Source organism: Leucoraja erinacea, chromosome 7, assembly GCF_028641065.1.
Source record: "Leucoraja erinacea ecotype New England chromosome 7, Leri_hhj_1, whole genome shotgun sequence".
Classification (NCBI taxonomy): Eukaryota; Metazoa; Chordata; class Chondrichthyes; order Rajiformes; family Rajidae; genus Leucoraja; species Leucoraja erinaceus.
This window is the reverse complement of record NC_073383.1, coordinates 10,112,477-10,135,229: the sequence shown is the minus strand read 5'-3', so window position 1 is coordinate 10,135,229 and position 22,753 is coordinate 10,112,477. Positions and strand designations below refer to the sequence as shown.

General features: G+C 42.0%; 1 protein-coding gene across 1 annotated transcript in view; it reads right to left on the bottom strand.

Moving 5' to 3' along the window:
- Positions 1 to 15,434: 15,434 nt before the first annotated feature.
- The window catches only part of LOC129698639 (inositol polyphosphate 1-phosphatase-like), a 33,226-nt gene continuing 25,907 nt past the window's right edge, over positions 15,435 to 22,753 (bottom strand). The window contains exons 4-5 of the mRNA XM_055637768.1: positions 22,055 to 22,229; positions 15,435 to 16,125 (exon numbers count right to left, since the gene is read on the bottom strand). Of these exons, the coding sequence (XP_055493743.1) occupies positions 15,576 to 16,125; positions 22,055 to 22,229 (725 nt within the window). The 3' untranslated portion in view covers positions 15,435 to 15,575. The remainder of the gene's footprint in view (positions 16,126 to 22,054; positions 22,230 to 22,753) is intronic.

The following is a 22,753-nucleotide window of genomic DNA, read 5'->3' as shown; positions in this document are numbered from 1 at the left end:
TTTTCTCTTGATCTCCAACCTATTATTATCTAAACGGTGGCCGATTGGGAAAGGGGGAGATGCAGCGAGACCTGGGTGTCATGGTACACCAGACATTGAAGGTAGGCATGCAGGTGCAGCAGGCAGTAAAGAAAGCGAATGGCATGTTGGCTTTCATAGCAAGAGGATTTGAGTATAGGAGAAGCAGGGAGGTTCTACTGCAGTTGTACAGGGTCTTGGTGAGACCACACCTGGAGTATTGCGTGCAGTTTTGGTCTCCAAATCTGAGGAAGGACATTATTGCCATAGAGGGAGTGCAGAGAAGGTTCACCAGACTGATTCCTGGGATGTCAGGACTGTCTTATGAAGAAAGACTGGATAGACTTGGTTTATACTCTTTAGAATTTAGGAGATTGAGAGGGGATCTTATAGAAACTTACAAAATTCTTAAGGGGTTGGACAGGCTAGATGCAGGAAGATTGTTCCCGATGTTGGGGAGGTCCAGGACAAGGGGTCACAGCTTAAGGATAAGGGGGAAATCCTTTAAAACCGAGATGAGGAGAACTTTTTTCACACAGAGAGTGGTGAATCTCTGGAACTCTCTGCCACAGAGGGTAGTTGAGGCCCGTTCGTTGGCTATATTTAAGAGGGAGTTAGATGTGGCCCTTGTGGCCAAGGGGATCAGAGGGTATGGAGAGAAGGCAGGTACGGGATACTGAGTTGGATGATCAGCCATGATCATAAATGGCGGTGCAGGCTCGAAGGGCCGAATGGCCTACTCCTGCACCTAATTTCTATGTTTCTATCATAGAGTTCCCTTCGTAATTTGTACCCTTCCCCCTTTCACTACTTCATCAATTTTATTAGTTCTGAAATGTTACTATGAGTCTCCCACCCATGATGTTGCCCGACCAGTAGGTTAACTCCAACGTTTTTGCCTTTTATTTTGGATTTGCAGCCTTTTCATTAGCTTCTCAGAAGACTCTCACTTTCAATGTTTCTGAGCAGCCCGTTGGCGCAGTGGTAGAGTTGCTGCCTCACAGCGGCAGAGACCCGGGTTCAATCCTGATGACGGTTGCTGTCCATACAGAGTTTGTCCATTCTCCCCGTAACCACGTGGCTTTTTGCCCAGGCACTCTTGCTTCCTCTCACAACCAAAGACATGCAGGTTTGTAGCTTCGATAAAAATTGTAAATTGTCCCTAATGTGTAAAATAGTCCTAGTGTACGGGATCGCTGGTCAGCTCACTCAGATGGCCTGACTCCACGCTGCATCGTTAAATTAAGCTAAATTTCAGGGATTTGCAATTAGGTATACGATAGAGAGCGTATTAACTGGTTGCATCACTTTCGATAACTGGAATACCCAGGAACAAAGGGGATTACAAATAGTGGTGAATACTGCCTGGTCCATCACAGTCGCTGACCTCCACACCATCTAAGGGATAGACTACAGGAGATGCTGGCTCAAAAAGGCAACCAGCATCATCGAAGACCTACATCTCCCTGGCCATGCTCTCATTTCACTCCTATCATTAAGAAGAAGGTATAGAGTCTGAAAAGCATGACTACGAGTTCAAGAATAACTTCTTCCCAACAATCTGCAGGCTCTTGAACACTGTACAACATTAACCAAACCAGGAACTATGGAATGTCTTTAGTTACACTGAGGACTTTGGGCTTTTTAGCATTAGTATTGGGGTTTTAATTTATTGATTGTTTATTTTTTGTTTATCATATGCAATCTATGAGTGCAGTGTTTAGGGGCCTGTTTTACCTTAGGGGAGGTTATGGGCAGAAGGCAGGAGAATGGGGTTAGGAGGGAGAGATAGATCTGCCATGATTGAATGGCGGAGTAGACTTGATGGGCCGAATGGTCCTATTTATGACATTATACTGCTGCAAGTAAGAATTTAATTGTTCCGTTCTCGGTACATATTACAATTAAACACTCTTGTCTCTTGATTAGAACTCCGAGGTACTAGAGACAAAATTTCTTCATCCAGTCTGCGAGTTATCATAAGTTCATACCAGAATCAGATCAGAAAAATAAATAATGATTCTATTAATAAAGGTAATGTGAATATTTTTCACGTTCTCGGGGTGAGTTCTATGGTTCAGTTAGCTCAAAGTGAAACTTGTTTCTGAATTCCAATTTGTGTGTTCAATTTGCTTTCTACAAAATAAATGAACTTATGAAATCTTAGCCGGCCTTGTTCCGTCAATGAGTTTGTTTTCAGACTGTCTGTGAGTGCGATTTTGTTCAGAAGGATATCCTGTTGCTCCACCCATTGGTTATGCTGCATGATTAGATAATGGGTAATATGAGCCTTCTCTTGCAATGGGCCCGCTCACTCCTACAAACAGGACTGAGCAATGTTATTCAAACGCACTTTTTAAAAAAGCATTATACTTGTAACAGCATCATTTGTATAAATTTCTGGAATAAATATTTGAATATCTCAGAATGTTACGATCACAATTTGTCACTGATTGTTAGACTTTGTACTTGCACGAAAGGAGACAATGACCATAGAATATACAGTGGGTGTATTGCAGGTGTCACTTCATTGTATTGTATTGTATTGCCTCATTAAGCTTTGTTTTTCTGACATATAAAATAGATGTTACATACAGTACAACATGCAAAAATTGGACATGCCCTCTGATAGTATATTCAAAAAATACTTTAAAGAGGATGTCAAAATGAAAGCAATTTAGCAAAGCAGATAAAATGTTTTGACACTTTTTATTGAACAGTTTGAAATGCATTTAAGCTTGCTCTTATTATTATGTGGATCTCACCATTAGGTGCCTTCCATGGAAAGACTCAGGTTTATGATGTTTCCAGGACACAAATTAAATATACTGGCATCACCAAGTATACATAATAGGTGATGTTGTTAGCATGGACATCAAAACAACTTGGGCATACAGCGTCCACAAAATAGATGCAGTGTTCTTACAACTCATGGATACAGTGAATGGTTGGCCTCTGGGGAGTGTTGTAGAGTAGAGGCATCTAGGAGTGCAGGTGCATGGTTTCTTGAAGGTTGAGTCACAGGTAGATAAAGTGGTCAAAAAAGCTTTTGGCACATTGGTCCCTCATCAGTCAGTGTATTGTATAGAGGTTGGGAGGTCATGTTGCAGTTGTATAAGACATTGGTGAGACCACATTTAGAGTATTGTGTTCTGTTCTGGGCACCATGTTATAGGAAAGATATTGCCAAGCTTGAAAGGGTTCAAAGAAGATTTACGAGGATGTTGCCAGGACTAGAGGGTCTGAGCTATAGGGAGAGGTTGAGTTGGCTGGTTCTCTATTCCTTGGAGCGCAGGAGGATATGGGGTGATCTTATAGATGTGTATAAGGTCATGAGAGGAATAAATTGGGTAGATGTACAGCATCTCGCCCAGAGTAGGTGTGTAAAGTACTGTTGACACTGGGTCATAGAATTTCATAATAAGTACTTTAATAAGAATACATACAGAGACCATAGCAACGGGTACTGTAGGCTCGAAGTTGTAGTTCAAACTGAAAGTATGGTTGTTTACATTCCACAGGATGGCATGGTGGAAACCCGACATGGATTAGGGATTGGGTCCTAAATAGCAAAACCAGACATGGATCAAATCAGCAATAGTGATTGATCAACAGTAGGGGAATCGAGTACCAGAGGACATAGGTTCAAAGTGAAGATATAATTGGAATCTGAGGGGTAACATTTTCACACAAAGGGTGGTGGGTGTATGGAAGAAACTGCCAGAGGAGGTAGTTGAGGCTGGAAATATCCCAACGTTTAAGAAATAGTTAGACAGGTACATGGATGGGACAGGTTTGGAGGGATATGGACCAAATGCAGGCATGTGGGAATAGTGTAGCTGGGACACGTTGGCCAGTGTGGGCAAGTTGGGCCGAAGGGCCTGTTTCCACATTGTATCACTCTATGATTCAATGACTCTATAACTTATTGACTGGTTGCATCAGGGCCTTGACCCAAGAGTGATGAAGACTACTGATAGCGGTAGACATTGACCTGGGGAAAACCCACGCTGTCACGGGGTGAATGTACAAACTCCATACAGACAGCACCCGCAGTCAGAATCGAACCTAAGTCTCTGGCGCTGTAAGGCAGCAACTCTACAGCTGCGCACTGAGCCGCCCAATGATTAATTAGTTAGGTGTCACAGGTTATAGGAGCACCAGGAGAATGGGGTTGTGAGGGAAAAATAGATCAGCCATGATCAATTGGTGGAGACTCAATTGGCCAAATTGCTTGTGTTTGGTCCAATGTCTTATGATCTTATGATCTAAAACTCTGCTACATATCGGCATCAACAAATTATTTGAATCAATCCCAAATAATTTAAAATGTATTGAAATGTTACGCTGGAAAGGTCTGTAGTTTAATTCCAGGCCTGTGGTTATTTTCATGGATCTTTGCCAAGATAGTGTCTATTGGTAAATGTAACTGTTTTTGCACAAATGTACTCAGTGCTTTGGTAATTGTATTGCCTGGGCACCATTCTGGTTTACAATGATACCTCTGCCAGGTTGCCAGGTGATATCAATGCAGGTGAGGTAAGGAGTGATTAAAGCAGGTGGTCCTTTAGGTCCTGGCATGGTTGACATTGGATGAAGATCAGAATTACATTTATATAAGGTGATCTTTACAGGGAGTTAAATGACTGCCTCTGCATAGCAGCAAGCAATCATGTTATTAACCTGAAATTGGAGAGCTCAAGCTGATGAAATAAAGAGCAGAAACGTGAAAATATGAGTGTAATGACAAGAGAGCGAACAGAATAGCCACGGGATAAAATGCAGAAAAGTTACAATATCATAATTTGTATCAATACGACCATGAGTATGTACAGTACACGTAGAATGGGTTGTATACTGCACCCTGTGTCGATGTAAATACAGTAAATCCTTGTTATAATAGAGCATTTATGGAGGGGGGGGGGTGGTGGATAGGGAGTCCACTATTACCGATTGTCCGCTATAACCGAGTAAGGGATCATCAAGTCGGAGAAACAAGGAACTTCAGATGCTGGTTAGTACACAAAAGGACACAAAGTGTTGGAGTAACTCAGCTGGTCAGGCAGCATCTCTGGAGAGTATGGGTAGGCGACGTTTCAGGTCGAGACCCTTCTTGGTATGGAACTGAGTCTGGGAACCAGGTGAGTTGACGGCCCCAGCTTGCTGGGGGAGAGGCAAGGATCGGTGGAGTCAATGGTCGCAGCCCACAGGCGGCCAGAGTGCAGGTAAAGGGTCGGCAGTGGCAGTGGCAGCGGCAAGCACAGCCTGGAAGCGGTGGAAGAAGTTGCTTGAGCCACCGGTGGCATCAGCAGCCCTGCCTGGCAGGGAAGGTTGGTAGGTCCGTCCACTGTAACCAAACTCCATTACCTGTATAAACAAGGGTGTACTGTAGTTATAGAGTTGTAGAGTCATGGAGTGATTCAGTGTGGAAACAGGCCCTTTGGCACAACTTGCCCGCATTGGCAAACATATCCCAGCTACACTATCACACCTGCTCATGTACAGATACATGGATACATGTACAGGTACATGGATAGGACAGGTTTGGAGGTCCATATCCCTCCTATCCATGTACCTGTATGAGTGTTTCTTAGACATTGGGATAGTCCCTGCCACAACTACCGCCACAGGTAGATTGTTCCATCCACCCACCACCCTTTGTATGAAAAAGTCACCCCTCAGTTAATTCACTGTAAATATTCTCATGAGAATTCAGTGTAAGATAGATAGATAGATAGCCTTTTTATTGTCATTCAGACCGAAGTCTGAACGAAATTGCAGCAGTCATACATATAATACAATACAATAAAACAACAATAAACACATATTAACATCCACCACAGTGAGTCCACCCAGCATCTCCTCACTGTGATGGAGGCAAAAGTCTTAGGTCTGCAGTCTCTTCCCTCCTCTTCTCCCTCTGCGCTGGGGTAAATACTTATTCATAAATTAGTGCAATTTTACACATATTACATTTCAATATTGATAACATCACAATTTAATCATAATCTGTCATTGTATGTGCACGTGTGTTTTAGCATAATGTTGTGAATGTCATATAAACTGCAGCAAACAATTGATGCTATTTCCTTTGTCATGCAACTGGGGAAAGAGCATTTTATAACTGCACTTCCTGTTTCCTTTCCCAATATACATCAAAACAATTATGATCACCGTCAGTAAAGATGACGAATAAGAAAACGGAGCTAATGGCCTGCAACAAATGCCACAGATGCTATGCGGTATCCAAAATTCTTGCAAATAGCATTACAAATTCTTGCATATAGCGTTCTAGGTTCACCAGGTTAATTCCCGGGATGGTGGGGACTGACATATGATAAAAGAATGGATCGACTGGGCTTATATTCACTGGAATTTAGAAGGACGAGAGGGGATCTTATAGACACATATAACATTCTTAAGGAATTGGACATTGTAGATGCAGGAAAAATGTTCCCGATGTTGGAGGAGTCCAGAACCAGGGGTCACAGTTTAAGAAAAAAGGGTAGGCCATTTAGGACTGAGATGAGGAAAAACCTTTTCACCCAGAGAGTTGTGAAGAAGTGGAATTCTCTGCCGCAGGCAGTGGAGGCCAATTCACTGAATGTTTTCAAGAGTTATATATTGCTCTTAGGGCTAACGGAATCAGAGGATATGGGGTTAAAGCAGGAATGGGGTACTAATTTTGGATGATCAGTCATGATCATATTGAATGGCAGTGCTGGCTCGAAGGGCCGAATGGCCTACTCCTGCACCTATTTTTTATGCTTTTATGTTTTTAAAATATATAATGTACATGCACACATTTCTGCAAATTGCAGGTGGAATTTAACCTGGACAAGAATTTGCTCTCTTTGGGAGATCAAATGTAGAAGAGAAGTACACAGTAAATGGCTAGACCTTTAGGAGGATTTATGTTCAGGGGGATCTTGGCATGCAAGCCCATAGCACCTTGAAAGTGACAACATCTGTAGATAGGGTGGTGAAGGAATTATACGGCATACTTGCCTTCATCGATTGGGTAGTTAAGTAATAAGAATCAGGAACTCATGTTGCAGCTATAAACAAAAATGTTGGTTAGGCCACATTCGTAGTTTTGTGTGCAGTTCTGGTCACAGGAAGGATGTGGAGGCTTTGTGATAGACGTTTTTACAGAAGTGGGTCACCAGGATGTAGCCCGGATTAGAGAGTAGTAGATAGAAGGAGAGTTCGGATAAACTTGTTTTTTTTTCTCCGGAGCATCAGAAGCCGAGGGGCAAATTGCTAGAAGCGTATAAAATTACAAGAAACATCAATAGTTAAGAGTCTTTTTCACAGGGTCAAAAGGTCAAATACTAAAGAGCATTGTTTTAATGTCAGGGGGAAGATTTAAAAGCGATTTACGAGACAAGTTACACGGAGAGTGGTAGCGGAGTGATGAGAATGCTTCAGGGACATTTAGATAGCCTGATGAACAGGCAGAGAATGGAGGAATATGCATCATGTGCAGACAGATGTGCAATTTAAATTGGCATCATGGTCGGCACAGATATTGTTCTCCGATATACTGTTCTGTGAATATCATATAGTGAAGGCATTATAGTGGGCAGGTAATGATAATAAATTTGCTGAGTAGCCAGATTATGATCCCAATCAACATGTATTCCTGACCTGACCCTGGTAATGCTATCGTGCTCCGTATCCCTGCTTGCACCCTTACTTAAATACACATGTTCATCATGTATTAAGCAGCACAAAGGACCACCACCAGAGCCATGAAAATAAATTATCAATGACATGCCTTTGACCCAGGCTGCGGACTGGGAACCCGCCCGGTAGGCCCAGCTCACCCGCCCAGAGTGGAAGGAGTCGGACGGAGTGCTGGTAAACAGACTGGTGGCGGGAGGGATGCACTACATCGATGGTGGAATGGGCTGCTGGAGGCCCTGCAACAGCCCGGTGCTTGGCTGGACTGGGCGCCGCTCCAGGAGGCCGAGCGTGTGGGCCGGACGGGGCCTGCAGTGGTGGAGCAGTGGTGGAGGACACCACTGCTACCCATGGCCAGGCCGACCCCGCAACGTCAGCAGGACAACGGGCCTTCATGGTCAGGTCAAGTACCCTGACTTACAAACTGGGACTTGGGCAGTACTATAATTGGGCAGTAAATATTAAAAATATGATTCACCTGCTGGACAACTCTGCCCAGCAGGTGGACTGGATTGTAATGGAGAGAGAGGACTGCTCTCCGTGTAATACAGGAGCGACTCTCCTCTCACCAATGAATCTGAATAACAAAAATTATAATAAAAATCCAATGATACATAGCACAATTAGAACTTGGAAACAAATAAAACAGAATCTAAAATTAAGAAATCTATCTCTTTTAATGCCAATAGTCAATAATCCGTCGTTTAAACCTTCAATTATAGATAAATCATTTACACAATGGGAAAGAATGGGAATCAAAATGCTCGGAGACTTGTATGAATTAGGAAAATTATTATCATTTCAACAATTACAACTGAAATATAATTTGAAAAATAATCAATATTTTAAATATCTTCAAATCCGTGACTATCTGAAAAAATACACAAAAGACTATCATAACATGTCCCCAGACTTATTGGATGAAGCCATGAAGACAAAGGCTGAATCAGCAAATCTAATATCATACTTATACAACATTATTTTAAATATAGAAATACCTACAACCGATGGTATTAGAAGAGACTGGGAACAAGAACTAGCTATAAAAATTTCAAAAGAGAGCTGGGATAAACACTTACTATATGTGCATAAATGCTCGATCAATGTACGGCATACTCTAATTCAATTTAAAACATTACATAGACTATATTATTCAAAACCTAAAATAAATAAACTTTTCCCCAATGTCTCACCCATTTGTGATAAATGTCAGTCACAAGAAGCTACCATAGCGCACTCTTTTGTTTTTTGTATAAAAATCCCAAAATTCTGGAACGAAATATTAGAAATCTTCACAAAATTAATTAAAATAAAACTTGTACCAAAAGCAGAATGGATCATTTTTGGAATATCGGAAGGTAACCCCGAACTAAACGTGTTTCAAAAGAACTTACTTAATTACGGGCTAATAATGGGAAAAAAGCTTGTACTCAAATTCTGGAAAAATGCTCCAATACCAACAATAAAAATGTGGATTTCAAACATGTTCGAAATGCTACACTTGGAAGAGATGAGACTCCTCCTAGCAGGCAAAGCAGACCACTTCCAAAAGACGTGGTCTGCATTTATGGAACTATTACAAGCATAAGGTGCAATAGTAATTTAAAATTTAAATGGTACGAATGAAAAATACGCAAAAAAGTAACGATGATAAAGGAAACAGGTCATTGTAAGCTGTTTAAATGTTTTTTTTATTTTTATTTTATACCCCCCGTTACCAGATCCTGATCTGGTAACGGGGGTATAAAATAAAAATAAAAAAAACAAGGTTGGTATATCCTTTTTTGCGGAGTTTTGTGTTATAATAGAGTGATTGTTTTTCCTTTTTTTCTTTTCTTTCTAGGGTCTATTTCCTTTCTTTACTTCCTTCTCTAACTTCCTCCCTAAGGGGCTTTCTTTTCCCAACACTTTCCTGCACTTTCACGATTCTTGCTCACTTTCCTTACTTCTTTTATTTCTACCTTTTTTAAAACTCGAAAAATGAAGTGGTACAAGAAATGTAATAAGATATATGTGATGTGTATTACTGTAATTTACTGTACTACTCTAAAAAAAAAATAAAGAAAAAAAAGAAAAAAAAAAAAAAAAAGAAAAAAAAAAGAAAAAAAAAGAAAATGGCACCAAAAACTGGCGGCTCTGTGTACTGACTCCGTATACTGCTATACAAACATGCATTTTTGTCTACCTTCAATTTTCCAGCATCTGCAGTTCCTTCTTGACCATACTACTGCTATATGTTTCTACTGTATCTGAGATGTGTATCTAAGATGTATCTAAGTGCTTATGTTTAGTGATATTTGTACTGAACTGTATACAAAAGTGAATTTCACGATACCTGGGTACAAGTGACAAATGAACTACGTTTGCCATTAATAGACACAAAATGCTGGAGTAGCGGGACAGGCAACATCTCTGGAGAGAAGGAATGGGTGACGTTTCGAGTCGAGATCTTTCTTCAGATTGATTAGGGATAAGGGAAACGAGAGATATAGACCATGATGTGGAGAGATAAAGATCAATGAATTCAGCTCGAAGGGCCGAAGGGCCGAATGGCCTACTCCTGCACCTATTTTCTGTGTTTCTATGTTCCTACGAATGAAAAATACGCAAAAAAGTAACAATGATAAAGGAAACAGGCCATTGTAAGCTGTTTGTAGGGTGAAAACGAGAAGTTATTGCAACTTGGGTGGGGGAGAGATAGAGAGAGGGAATGTGGGGCTATCTGAAGTGAGCGAAATCAATATTCATACCACTGGGCTGTAAGCTGCCCAAGCGAAATATGAGATGCTGTTTACGTTTAGCTTCACTCACTCTGACAATGGAAGGGACCGAGGACAGAAAGGTCGGTGTAGGAATGGGAAGGAGAATTAAAGTGTCCAGCAACCGGGAGATCAGGTTGGTTCAGGCGGGCTGAGCGAAGGTGTTCCTCGAAACGAACGTTGCGGAGGGAACGGTCTCTGCGGAAGGCAGAAAGGGGTGGAGATGGAAACATGGTTGGATTCCGTTGGAGGTGGTGGAAATTTTGGAGGATTATGTGTTGTATGCGACAGCTGATGGGGTGGAAGGTAAGGACTTGGGGGGCTCTGACTCTGCTGTGACTAGGGGAGGGGAAGCAAGGGCAGAGCTGTGGGGTACCGAGGAGACACAACTGAGGACCTCATCTATGATGGGAGAGGGGAATCCCCGTTCCCTAAAGAATGAGGACATATCATGACATGACAGGAGTATGGAGATGTGTTTGTTTAAATAATGATTTTGATGACAGATGTCAATAGCTAATAGATAAGAGATTGAGATGGGATGTCCTTGTTATCCAGATGTTCCAGGGATGAGTGTAGGAAAATGGTGATGGTATCTGCTGTGGATCTCCTGTGGCTGATGATAGTCAACTTCTTAAGCAGGTGGAAACCTCAGATGTGGTGGGTGTGGATAGAGATGTCCAGAATACTCCTGCCGGCTGATCCACGCTGGTTCTGCGGACATGGTTGAGGACTCCACCTGGGCCAGTTCATTTCCGTAGGTTCGTTTTTAGTCATACAGCATGGAAACAGGCCCTTCGGCACAACTTGGTCATGTCAACTAGGATGACCCCATCTACACTGGTGTCACCTCGCCGAGTTTGGGCCATATTCCCTCTAAACTTTTTCCATCCACGTACTTGTCCAAACGTCTTTTAAATGTCAGGAAGGCAGATTAGACGTTGTCTGCCACAGCGAGAGGAATTGCTTCACTCTGGGGCTGAGATGGTGGATGAAGTCCTTTCACTGACCTTCTCTTTAGACGAGCATGAAATGCATTAGGCACATTGGGGAGGGACGCGTTGCTGTCAGTGACTCTGGCCAGATTCACTTTATAGCCCCGTATAGCATGCAACCAATCCCTGATCCTTGCTTAGTTTTCTTATGTCCTCCAGGTTAGTTGAAGGGGAAGTACAATTGTCTAGTACATCTGTCTAAAGTACATGTAGAAAAAATAAATAGGTATTCCTTTTATGAGAACAATATTTGAATTTAACCATATAACCATATAACAATTACAGCACGGAAACAGGCCATCTCGGCCCTACAAGTCCGTGCCGAACAAATCTTTTTCCCCTTAGTCCCACCTGCCTGCACTCACACCATAACCCTCCATTCCCTTATTTGTACAGCAAGAATGCATCCCGAGATTGATTTTGTATGTCTTTTTTTTTAATGAGGACATTTCAAAATATAACTCCTGATGTGAACTGCTTTCAGATATTTAAACTATGACATTCTATATAAATATAATTATTCTGTTTGAATGAAAATGAATGGATTAATTGATAGGCATATTTGTATGTCTAGATCAAAGCATACATTAAAGGTTACCAGGGTGTTTTAGGCTGGAATGAGAATGAATGAGTCAGAGCTTCTAAGTAGAAAGGGCATTGGGATATTTTAATTGGTCTATTTATTATTAATCTGAAATTTTAGCAGACATTTCTACCCAACTCATAAAGAGCTTCCTGACATGACCATTAACCGAAAATCAAAATGTAAAACAAATTATAACAGATTCAGTTTATTAAACAGTGAATTGATGTGAAGGTCCTTATACTGCCCTGTGTCTGGTTTGGAGTTCATGTAATGGAACACATATTTATTCCAAGAACTGAAATACTGTGTTTACTGTGTTAATGGCTGCATGGCACATCAATATTATCAGCTTGGAGTTCTGTCTCCATCCTGGTACTCACCATTTCACTAAACCAACATTGTGAGCCTGTCTATTACATGATGCTTTGGACCCATTTTATTGCCGAGTCCCATGAAGTGCAAATTCAATGCACATGGCTTGGCTTAAGCACATATTAACAACTTAAGATATATGTTCTCTCTAAGGAATGTCAGTTGCAAATGGTCACTGTTATCGCGGGTTCATGCTGGAAATTATGTCCATAATGGTGACCAAATGTTTGCAACTACAATTTGTAAACTACCAACCAAGTCTTATGCTACTTTATTAACCCATCTGCCCACCCCTGTAACGCCATTTACTGGCATATCATGCAACCGTTAAGGAAGTTTGTCCAGAATACCATTGTTTCTTCTTTTCAACCATACTGCCCCCAAGTGACTTCACTACTGAACATAGCATCGTGGTCTCTTCAGACTGACAAAACCTTGAACAGCAGAGGAGCTCTTGTGCAGAGCACTTGCAGTATAGTACAGTCAAAACATCAACAATGCTGAGTCATTGCACTGATTTTCACTTGTATTAATGACTATCTTCATCTGATCTCTTCCAGGTCGGATGTAGGGTATTAGGGATTACTTGGGGTTTATAAAATTATGTGGAAGAAGCAGCAATGAATTCAAAACAAGAATCAGTCTCCAGAATAATTATTCTAGATATTCTGAAGAGTGCAGAAAGCAGTAATCAGTTCAAAATTAAAAGGAGTGCTTTGCAAATAGGCAGGCTGTTTAGCAGGGCAATTGAATGTGTAAATTGGCTGTACGTCAAACTAGAAATCTTCTTCTTAAGTTACTTCTCACCTGTGTGAGAGAGATGAAGCAAGCTTCCAGACCAGACATTGTCACAATATCTGAAGAAGGGTCCTGCCCCAAAACGGCACCTATCTGCTTTCTCAAAAGTGGCTACCTGACTAGCTGAGTTACTCCAGCACATTTTGTCCTTAAAAAAAAAATAGAAACCAGCATTCTGCAGTTCTTTGTTTCTAGACTTATTTTGTTACTTGATACATAAAGCATGGCTATAGGCACGTTTAGAGATAGACACAAAATGCTGGAGTAACTCAGCAGGACAGGTAGCATCTCTGGGGAGAAGGAATGGGTGATGTTTCGGGTCGAGACACTTCTTCAGACATTTGGCATATTTGTCTATGTGTAATTGCGGTATTTGTGTACTCCAGAGAGTTGGTTCTGACATTGTTGGCATCTGGTTTCACTGTCCTCAGATGCTTTTAGACCATCCATTCAAATCACTGCACCCAGCAAATGGGTGTGTGAATATACGGAGGTCTCCTGGCAGTTACAATATATCCCGATTATACATATGTCAGTCTGTAAAGTTTATTGTCCCCACTCAAAATGTTAAAGTTTAGTAGATATTATAGCTATTGAATGCACAATTAACTACAATATCTATATTATAGCTATTGACATTGTTGTTAATTGTGTATTGTTGGCTTTGTGTGCCGTGGAAACTGGCTAATTGTTAATTGCTGCCTTTGTGTTTAAAACATATAAATTTGATGTACTTTTGAGTTTGGAGATTCTACCAAGAGGGTTTTCAAGAGAATGTCTGTTTCTCTTGACGCATAAAGACTTTTATATCAACCAGCTTCAGCCTCCCAGCAAATCACTTCACAATGTCTTAACTACAGGGCTCTGCAAGTGACGAGTGCTCCTGACTAAAGCAAGGAAGAACAAGACAAATTACTTACTATTCCTGTGTTAGAATATTTGAATTTGTACAGCAGGACTCCAGCCCCAAGGTGTATTGTGTTTGCCTAGCATCATCGACAACAATTAACATGAACTACCTCCCTACTAGATAAACATAAGATTACGTTTAGTTATGAGTATTGTTATCTTATGCTTGAATTAAGGTGAGCGTGTCAATTGATCAAGATATTTGTATGTTTCTAATCTGAGCCAGACTCTTTCTATCACACAAACAAATCCGGAAGTGGCAACGTTGCGACCTTTTCCTTGTCGTATCTCCGTTCGGCCTGAGGCCTAACATCATGGAACTACCGGCCTCCAACTGGAATCGACCTTGAGGGCTGCGGTCGCAGAGCCTGTGGACTTACCATCGCGGAGCTGGCTGACTTCGGAGGCTGTGGTTGCGCTGCGGCTGTGACCCGACTTCGGAGCTTCGGAGGCTTCGGCCGCGGGTCCTGTGGACGGTAATATCGGGAGCTCGCAGGTCCCTGGCTGGTGACCGATTTTCGGGAGCTCCAGCAACAGCAGCTTCATCCACCCCGAATCGCGGGGTTTGAATCGGCCCGTTCACAGGGCCTTTCATCGCCCGGCACGGCTTAAAATCGGCCGCGTGATATGCCATCGCCCGCAGGGGGCTTCAACATCGAGAGCCTCAATCGCCTCGACGCAGCAGTTTGACTGCCTGACCGCGGGAGAAGAAGCAGGGAAGAGATAAGACTTTTTGCCTTCCATCACAGTGAGGAGGTGCCTGGAGACTCACTGTGATGGATGTTTGTGTTAAGTTGTGTTAATTGTGTGTTTTGTTGCTTTTTACTGTCATGATTGCATGGTACAAAATTTCGTTCAAACTTGTTTGAATGACAATAAAGGAAATTCAATTCAATTCAATCGATTATATTAAAGGTGAACAAGGAGTGTCAAGGCTGGAATTGGAATGAATCTGACAGCTTCTAACTGAGACATTTTAACCTGATCAATTCAGCTGTCATTTTTAATATTAATTTTTAATTTTTAATATTAATCTTTGGATACAAATTACACCCAACTCATAATGAGCATCATGACTTGACCATTTACTGAAAACCAAAATGTGAATTGTATAGCAGAGGCAGAGTCCTGTATACTGTTTAGTTTCTGGCTTGGAATTCATGTTATAGAATATATATTGACTCCACAAACTGAAATAGACCATTCGTAGTGTTAATGGCTACATGGTACTTGAGTATATCTTGTATATAAGATGTATCTCCATTGTCTAGCCCTTCACTTTTGTTTAAACAAACATTGTGAGCCTGACTATAACGTGATACTTCGGTTTTTGTTTTATTGCCGAGTCGTGTCAAGTCCAAACTTGATGCATAAGCCATAGTTTAAGTACATTTTACCAACTTAAGATATGCTTTCTTCATATGGAATGTCATTTACAAATGGTCACTGCTATCAGGGGTTCACATCGGAAAAGAGGTTCATAATGGTGTCCAAATGCTTGCGACACCTGTAAGCCACCAAGCCTCCCTTATTGGCCCATCTGTCCACTCCTGTTGCACCATTTACTGGCGTGTTATAGATCAGTTCAGGAAGTTCGTCCACATTACCGTTGCTTTTTCTTTTCAAGCATTCTCGAAAGTCTACCATGCCTCCTCCCATGGACTTCAGGATGGCATGTGGCGCACAGCAGTCCCATTTGAAGGTGGTATCCTCAGACAAGAGGTAGACACTGACAAAGCCTTGCACAGCACAGAGGCTCTTGTAGCCAGCACCGGCGGCATAGTACAATCGAACCACCGACAACGCTGACTTGATGGTGTCGCTTTCGTTTGTGCTAATGACCGCGGATAAGTTATTGTCTCCGTCTTGCATCTCCTCCTTCTGCCTTGAACTTTCTTCGCACAGATCCTCCGCTGCTGGAAATGCAGCGTTTACATCGTTTTGTAGTGAACATATGTTGATGTCATTGTACGAAAGGCCCCAGAAATACCGTCCACTCCACCTAGGAAGGAAGAAAGAAAACAAGAATATTGAATGATTTTGTTATAATCATTTGGCGAAAAAGGAAAAGCGCGTGGAAAAGTACGACTAAGGAACTCGTTTTCTGGAGCCTATACTATGAGATAATTGGAAATTAAAGTCAGAATAGGCTGAACACACTCTCAAGACTGCCGTGCCATTCAGTAACATCACGGTTGCTCTCAATGAATCATCAACCTCTTTTTCTAGCCAGTTCCCCCAAACACTTGATTTTCCTGTAATACAAAACAGGAATCAATTCTTCCTACCAATTAGATCATGGCTGATCTGTAACTTAAACCTCTTTTGTCCACCTTATTCATAATTATATTTGCCTAGCAACAAAAGTAACAAAATTATTCAGATGTGGGAGGTAGGTTTATAAGCTAATTGGCTACACTAAACTAATTTGAACATCTAATTGGCTTGGTGAAGTTGTACATTGTCCCCAGTGTGTTCGGCGATCGCGGACTCGTTGGGCCAAAGGGCCCGTTTCCGTGCTGTATCTCTACACTAAACTGAAAGACTACGCATCCACTTTTTCCACTGCAATAATATTCAGAGTTGATTTCACACCATCCACTGCCACAGCTCTTATAAAGTATATTGTGGCGCCTTCACGCCCACGTTGGTTTTGCATACAGCCTGTCACCGCTGGCGACTTGCCAACAGCCTCACGAGAAGGTCCAGCCACAAGAGTTCAATAACAACTCCAAGGTCGGATGCACTAATTGGCCTTATTTAAACACGGGTTATGATTGGTGAGAATGTAAGTAAAAGGGGCTTCTGGAATAAACGTGACACAAGGTGTCTGGCTCAGCTAAGTGTCATTTGTTCTTTGCTTTCTGTCATGGGGTTCAGTAGATCCTACAGTATCATCAATTCATACCATTTGAAAGGCATGAGTACTTAGTAATTTTTCTTTGGGTAGGTATTCCTATCCAAAATAATGCATATAAATATTCAATTGGACCCTCGATAACATCCCAGGTTGCTTTACAGAGGACAGAATCAGAAAGAAAATCAAATCGGAAGGAATGCCCAAAATATTAGTCCAGGACAGGGGGAACAAAGGTCGGAGAAGTAATTTTACAGCATTAGAATCATCCAGCTGTAGGCTCTGCCTCTTAAAGCAGTGATAATGAACAAGGTTGAGTGGGGTGTTGGGAGGCTGTGACATCGAAAGGGTTCACTTTGATTGTATCTTATCGCAACCTTGTTTAAAAAGTCTATTTATTAATGAAAGAGTTTACAATACAGCATATTGGCATGTATGTTGAAAACCATCTATGTTTTTAATCATTGCACATGCATTGGGATGATCCATGTTGACTATAACATCAAAGGGACTGCAATGGGTGGCACGGTTGTGTAACGGTAGAGGTGCTGCCTTACAGCACTAGGGACCCAGGTTCAATCCTGACTACGGGTGCTGTCTGTATGGGGTTTGTATCTTGTCCCCATGACCATGTGGGTTTTCTCGGGGTGCTCCGGTTTCCTCCCACACTCCAAAGACATCCAGGTTTGTAGGCTAATTGGCTTGGTATCATTGTAAATTTTCCCTGGTGTGTAGAATAGTGTTAGTGTATGGGGATCGCTGGTCGGCACAGACTTGGTGGGCCGATGGGCCTGTTTCCATGCTGTATCTCTAAAGTAAACTACACACAACTAATCTGAACATCTTTATGTGGTACAAAATCATCAGATTCTGGTAAATTTGTAGCTTTGTACAACATGGAGGAGTAATTTGAATAACACTCTCTTAATCTTGTGTAAGACTAACATTTTTATGTGGTAACAGGAAAATCAGCTTGCAACAGTACAGAAATTGAAACCAGCAATGATAAATCAAACTTTTAATATTTTTTCAAGAACAATGAGTTTTTGACTTTGTACATGCAGATATAAGATTTACAGTACAGTCTGTGCAGATAAACAATCAGGTGCTTATTACACATTATTTCAACTCGTCCTAGATTGTTGATAGCTGGGAATAATTTAATGCACTGTAGATTTATCTTCAGTGGTAAGACTATAAAAATACTCACCCGTTTCCTCCCACACTCCAAAGATGTACAGGTTTATAGGTTAATTGGATGTGGTATAATTGTAAATCATCCCTAGTGTGTGTAGGTTAGTGTTAGTGCGCAGGGATCGCTGGTCAGTGTGGACTCGGTGGGCTGGAGGGCCTGTTTCCGTGCTGTATCTCTAAACTACTGAACTAAAATATTCCTGGCATAGGTGATTTCTGATCCTGCCTCCCTACAGCTCTGAGGAACTCTTCAACTTTGAACATTATACATTTAAGGAAAGGACTGGTATTTTCTCTCATGTTAAACTTGGAGGAATATATATACAGTGGCATTAACGGAGTGCACTGGGTGAGGTTAGACAAGGCAATGGAATCTCATGTCCAACTTTCTAAAACGTGAAGGAAATCCAAATTGCTTCACCTCGTACTGACTTCCCTGCATTGGTGCCTGTGTTGTTGAAGGCAGATATTGTGAATGCCCAGCTCATAATATGAACATAATAATCAGTAAATGAACACAAATAATTTTACAACAGCACCATCTACTGGCCTTACGACATGCTCGCATTGAGTACTTGGATTTTTTCTGTTACTTTCAATTCTTAAGTATTTCAGATTTCACAATGTTCCTAACCTTCCTTGTGAGCCTTTCACTCTTGGCTTCACGCTTCCTGCTATATTCTGCAATGTCCCATTCTGAATGTTCGATTCTATTTCAGATGGTATTTAATTGAGCAGAGTATAAGGCCGAGGGAGGCACAGTGTATAGTCCAGGAGAAGGGAAGGGAAGATGTACAGAAGGACTGGAGGATTGTCAGAATAATGGAGTGGGTTGGGGGGGGGGGGGGCTGTAGGCAGCTGAGGCATCTGAACATATGGGGTGCAATCTCATGCAGTGTTGGATATGAGAGTAGAGTGCACAACAGGAATGCTGTGGGATGATGTTGCAGCGCGGTTCTTAAGCCCTACCCAATGAAATCTGTAAAAAGCTGATCATTTTCTGTTTGGCCTTTTGGTCCCATTCCTCATGCATTTGACACAGAGGCCCACAGACACTGCTGGATAAGTTTAGTGGCATCAAATGACATACAAACTTTGCTTTGATGTGGCTTGCGTGAAATTCTACAGCTCATACCAGACACGTGAAAGGCATGAGTCTTGAACGCTGGTGCGGATCTTACCAAGAGCTCTAAGCTATGTGTCAGCATCGATCACCAGGTTTCACCCACGCAGGCTGTTGCCAAAGAGTCAGAGGCAAACTTCTTCCTCAAAAGTCTATGCTTTCTTCAGTTTTTCACGCTTAGCGATCGTCATTATCCTGTCGACACTCTTTGTCGATGATCTCAGGCCTTGACTCTTGCCCACTCCTGATCATCTCCCCAACTCCTCCCAGCATCTCCTTAACCCACCTCTGTGCAGTTGATCCGATCAAACACCCGCTCCAATAGTTCTCCAACCAGTCCATCTCCCCAATCATCTCCACAACCCTTTTCCCCGCCTTTTTCCAATGGACATCTCTCCAACAGATTGACTCCTCCACTCTGATCCTCCCACCATCTTTCACCCACAATCCTCTCCGCCCATTCCATGTGTTCCCTCTCAACCGTTCCCATCCCACCACTTCCTCCGTCGGTTGCCAACACTTCCCATGTGATATCCAGTCTGTACAGCAATGGATAACATCAGTGGAACAGCCCTTGAGCACGTTTGCCTAGGGCCTCATTGATGGTAAGTATTGGGACCAGTGGGCATTGTGATAATCTATCGTGGGCTCTTTCTGTACATGTTAGTGTGCCCATTACAACTCATAGCGTCATACAGCAGGACTTTCAGTCCCACTATTAGACAAGTCGATTTTTATTACCTTCCAGATTAATGCAAAATGTAGTTATGGGGATAAAAACAAAGTAACAATGAGATAATCAACCTAGATTTGATAATTAAGAGTAAGATTTGTTAAGCAGATTGAAATGGAGAGACATCAAAGGCATTAGGCATTTGGACGTTCAAGACTGCTCCACCATTTAATACAATCAGGGACAATTCTCTCTTCCATTCTATATTCCTGTTTTGTCTCTATATGCATTGATGTATTTTGAATACAGATATTTATTTATCTCCTTTTTAAATATATTCAGTGACTTGGCCTCTGCTGCCTAAGTGGTGGAGAATTGAATCGGTTCACCATCTTGTGAGTGAACAAATTTCTCCTCATCTCAGTCCTAAATATCTTAACAGATGAACCAGGTTAATGCTGCAATCTACAGTAAGGGAGCAATATTAAATTTACTGCTTCCACATGTGACTATCAAGATCTGATCTACCATCTTCTTCCTCCTCCACACCCCACAATCCCACACCCTACAATGCAGTTCCCTTAATTTGCCATCAATGGCTGGCTGGTGAGCTCCCTGTCAATGGAACTGAGTTAGAATGACCCTCGTATCCCGAGCCAATATTCATATCCTCCTCAGGTTATGACATGGTTCCATTCCTCAGAAAAGTTTGTAACCAGAAGAGTTTGGAAGTCGGAAATGCAGCTGCTCAGCCATGTGTTAACATTTCTTGTCAGATTGGCAGGCAGACTAGTGGTGTGCCACAAAGCTCGTTGTGGGACCCCAGTTATTTACAATATATATTAACGATTTTGGTCTCCTAATTTGAGGAAGTACATTGTTGCTATTGAGGGAGTGCAGCGTAGGTTCACCAGGTTATTGTAATTCTTGGGATGGCGGGACTGACGTATGATGAAAGAATGGGTTGACTGGGCTTGTATTAGCTGGAGTTTAGAAGGATGAGAGGTGGGCTTATAGAAACATATAAAATTCTTAAGGGGTTGGACAGGCCAGATGCAGGAACAATGTTCCAGATGTTCGGGGAGTCCAGAACCAGGTGTCACAGTTTAAGAATAAGGGGTAGGCCATTTAGGACTGAGATGAGGAAAAACTTTTTCACCCAGAGAGTTGTGAATCTGTGGAATCCTCTCCCACAGAAGGCAGTGGAGGTCAATTTGTTGGAAGTTTTCAAGAGAGAGGTTGTTTAGCTCTTAGGGCTAAGTGAATCAAGGGATATAGGGAAAAAGCTGGAACGGGGTACTGATTTTGGATGATCAGCCATGATCATATTGAATGGCGGTGCTGGCTCGAAGGGTCAAATGGCCTACTCCTGCACCTATTTTCTATGTTTCTGAAAAATAGACCTGCCAAGGACACCATGGAGTTAAACCAGGACGTTGAACTCAACTATTCAGATATTACCACAAACCGAGTTCCTACATGGCTGAAAATGGCTGCAGCCACTCAACAGTCCACCCCACTGGTCTTACAATTGTTCGTTCATATGTGCGGGCTGTACATAAGTTGAGGTTCATAACCTGGTGAGAACTTGTACTGAGCAATTGAGAAAATCACACACAATCTTTCTTTCTCTCATCTGTTGATATCCAGCTTGATAGTTGTTTTCATCCATGTATATATGTCACAATTTAGTTTAATGATACAGTGCGGAAACAGGCCCTTCGGCCCACCGAGTCCGCGCCGACCAGTGATCCCCGTACAGGAACACCATCCTACACACTGGGGAGAATTTACAATCTTTGTTGAAGCCAGTTAACCTACAAACCTGTACATCTTTGGAGTGTGGAATGAAACTGGAGCACCCGGGGAAAACCCACATGGTCATGGGGAGAAGGTACAAATTGCATACGGACAGCATCCATAATCAGGATTGAATCCAGGTCCCTGGCGCCATAAGGCAGCAACTCGATCGCTGCGCCACCGTGCCGCCCCATTAATTAAAAAAACGTCATTGTAAAAACAGTGTTTGCTATCAGCCAGTGAACTGCAGGGTTAATATACAACAGCGGATTTCACCTGCTTACCTGAGACTGTGTGGGTCACGAGTTACAAATGGCTGGTTGATGACACCCATTATGGGCAGCCCAGAACTTCTGTCGTACACTCCGATTAGAATGGTCACACACTGAAGGCCTTTGGAGTATACTCCGTCTTTTGTCTTCTCATTAGCGTATCCTTTTATGTACTGAAATGTCGAGTCTGACGAGACAAGAAGAGACAAGAAAATGTTTGCATTGCATGCAAAAGAATTAGCTTTTAGCTTCAATTATGCAGAAGGTAAAGTGAACAATCAAGGATCTGCTAAAGCTGTCAGTTGGAAATAAAAATAGAAAACTGTTATGTGCATAGCAAAATGATTAATCACAAAAGGATTTGAGTATAAGAGCACGGAGGTTCTACTGCAGTTGTACAGGGTCTTGGTGAGACCACACCTGGAGTATTGCGTACAGTTTTGGTCTCCTAATCTGAGGAAATACATTCTTGCCATAGAGGGAGTACAGAGAAGATTCACCAGACTGATTCCTGGGATATCAGGACTTTCAAATGAAGAAAGACTGGATAGACTTGGCTTGTACTCGCTAGAATTTAGAAGATTGAGGAGGGATCTTATAGAAACTTACAAAATTCTTAAGGGGTTGGACAGGCTAGATGCAGGAAGATTATTCCCGATGTTGGGGAAGTCCAGAACTAGGGGTCACAGTTTAAGGATAAGAGGGAAGTCT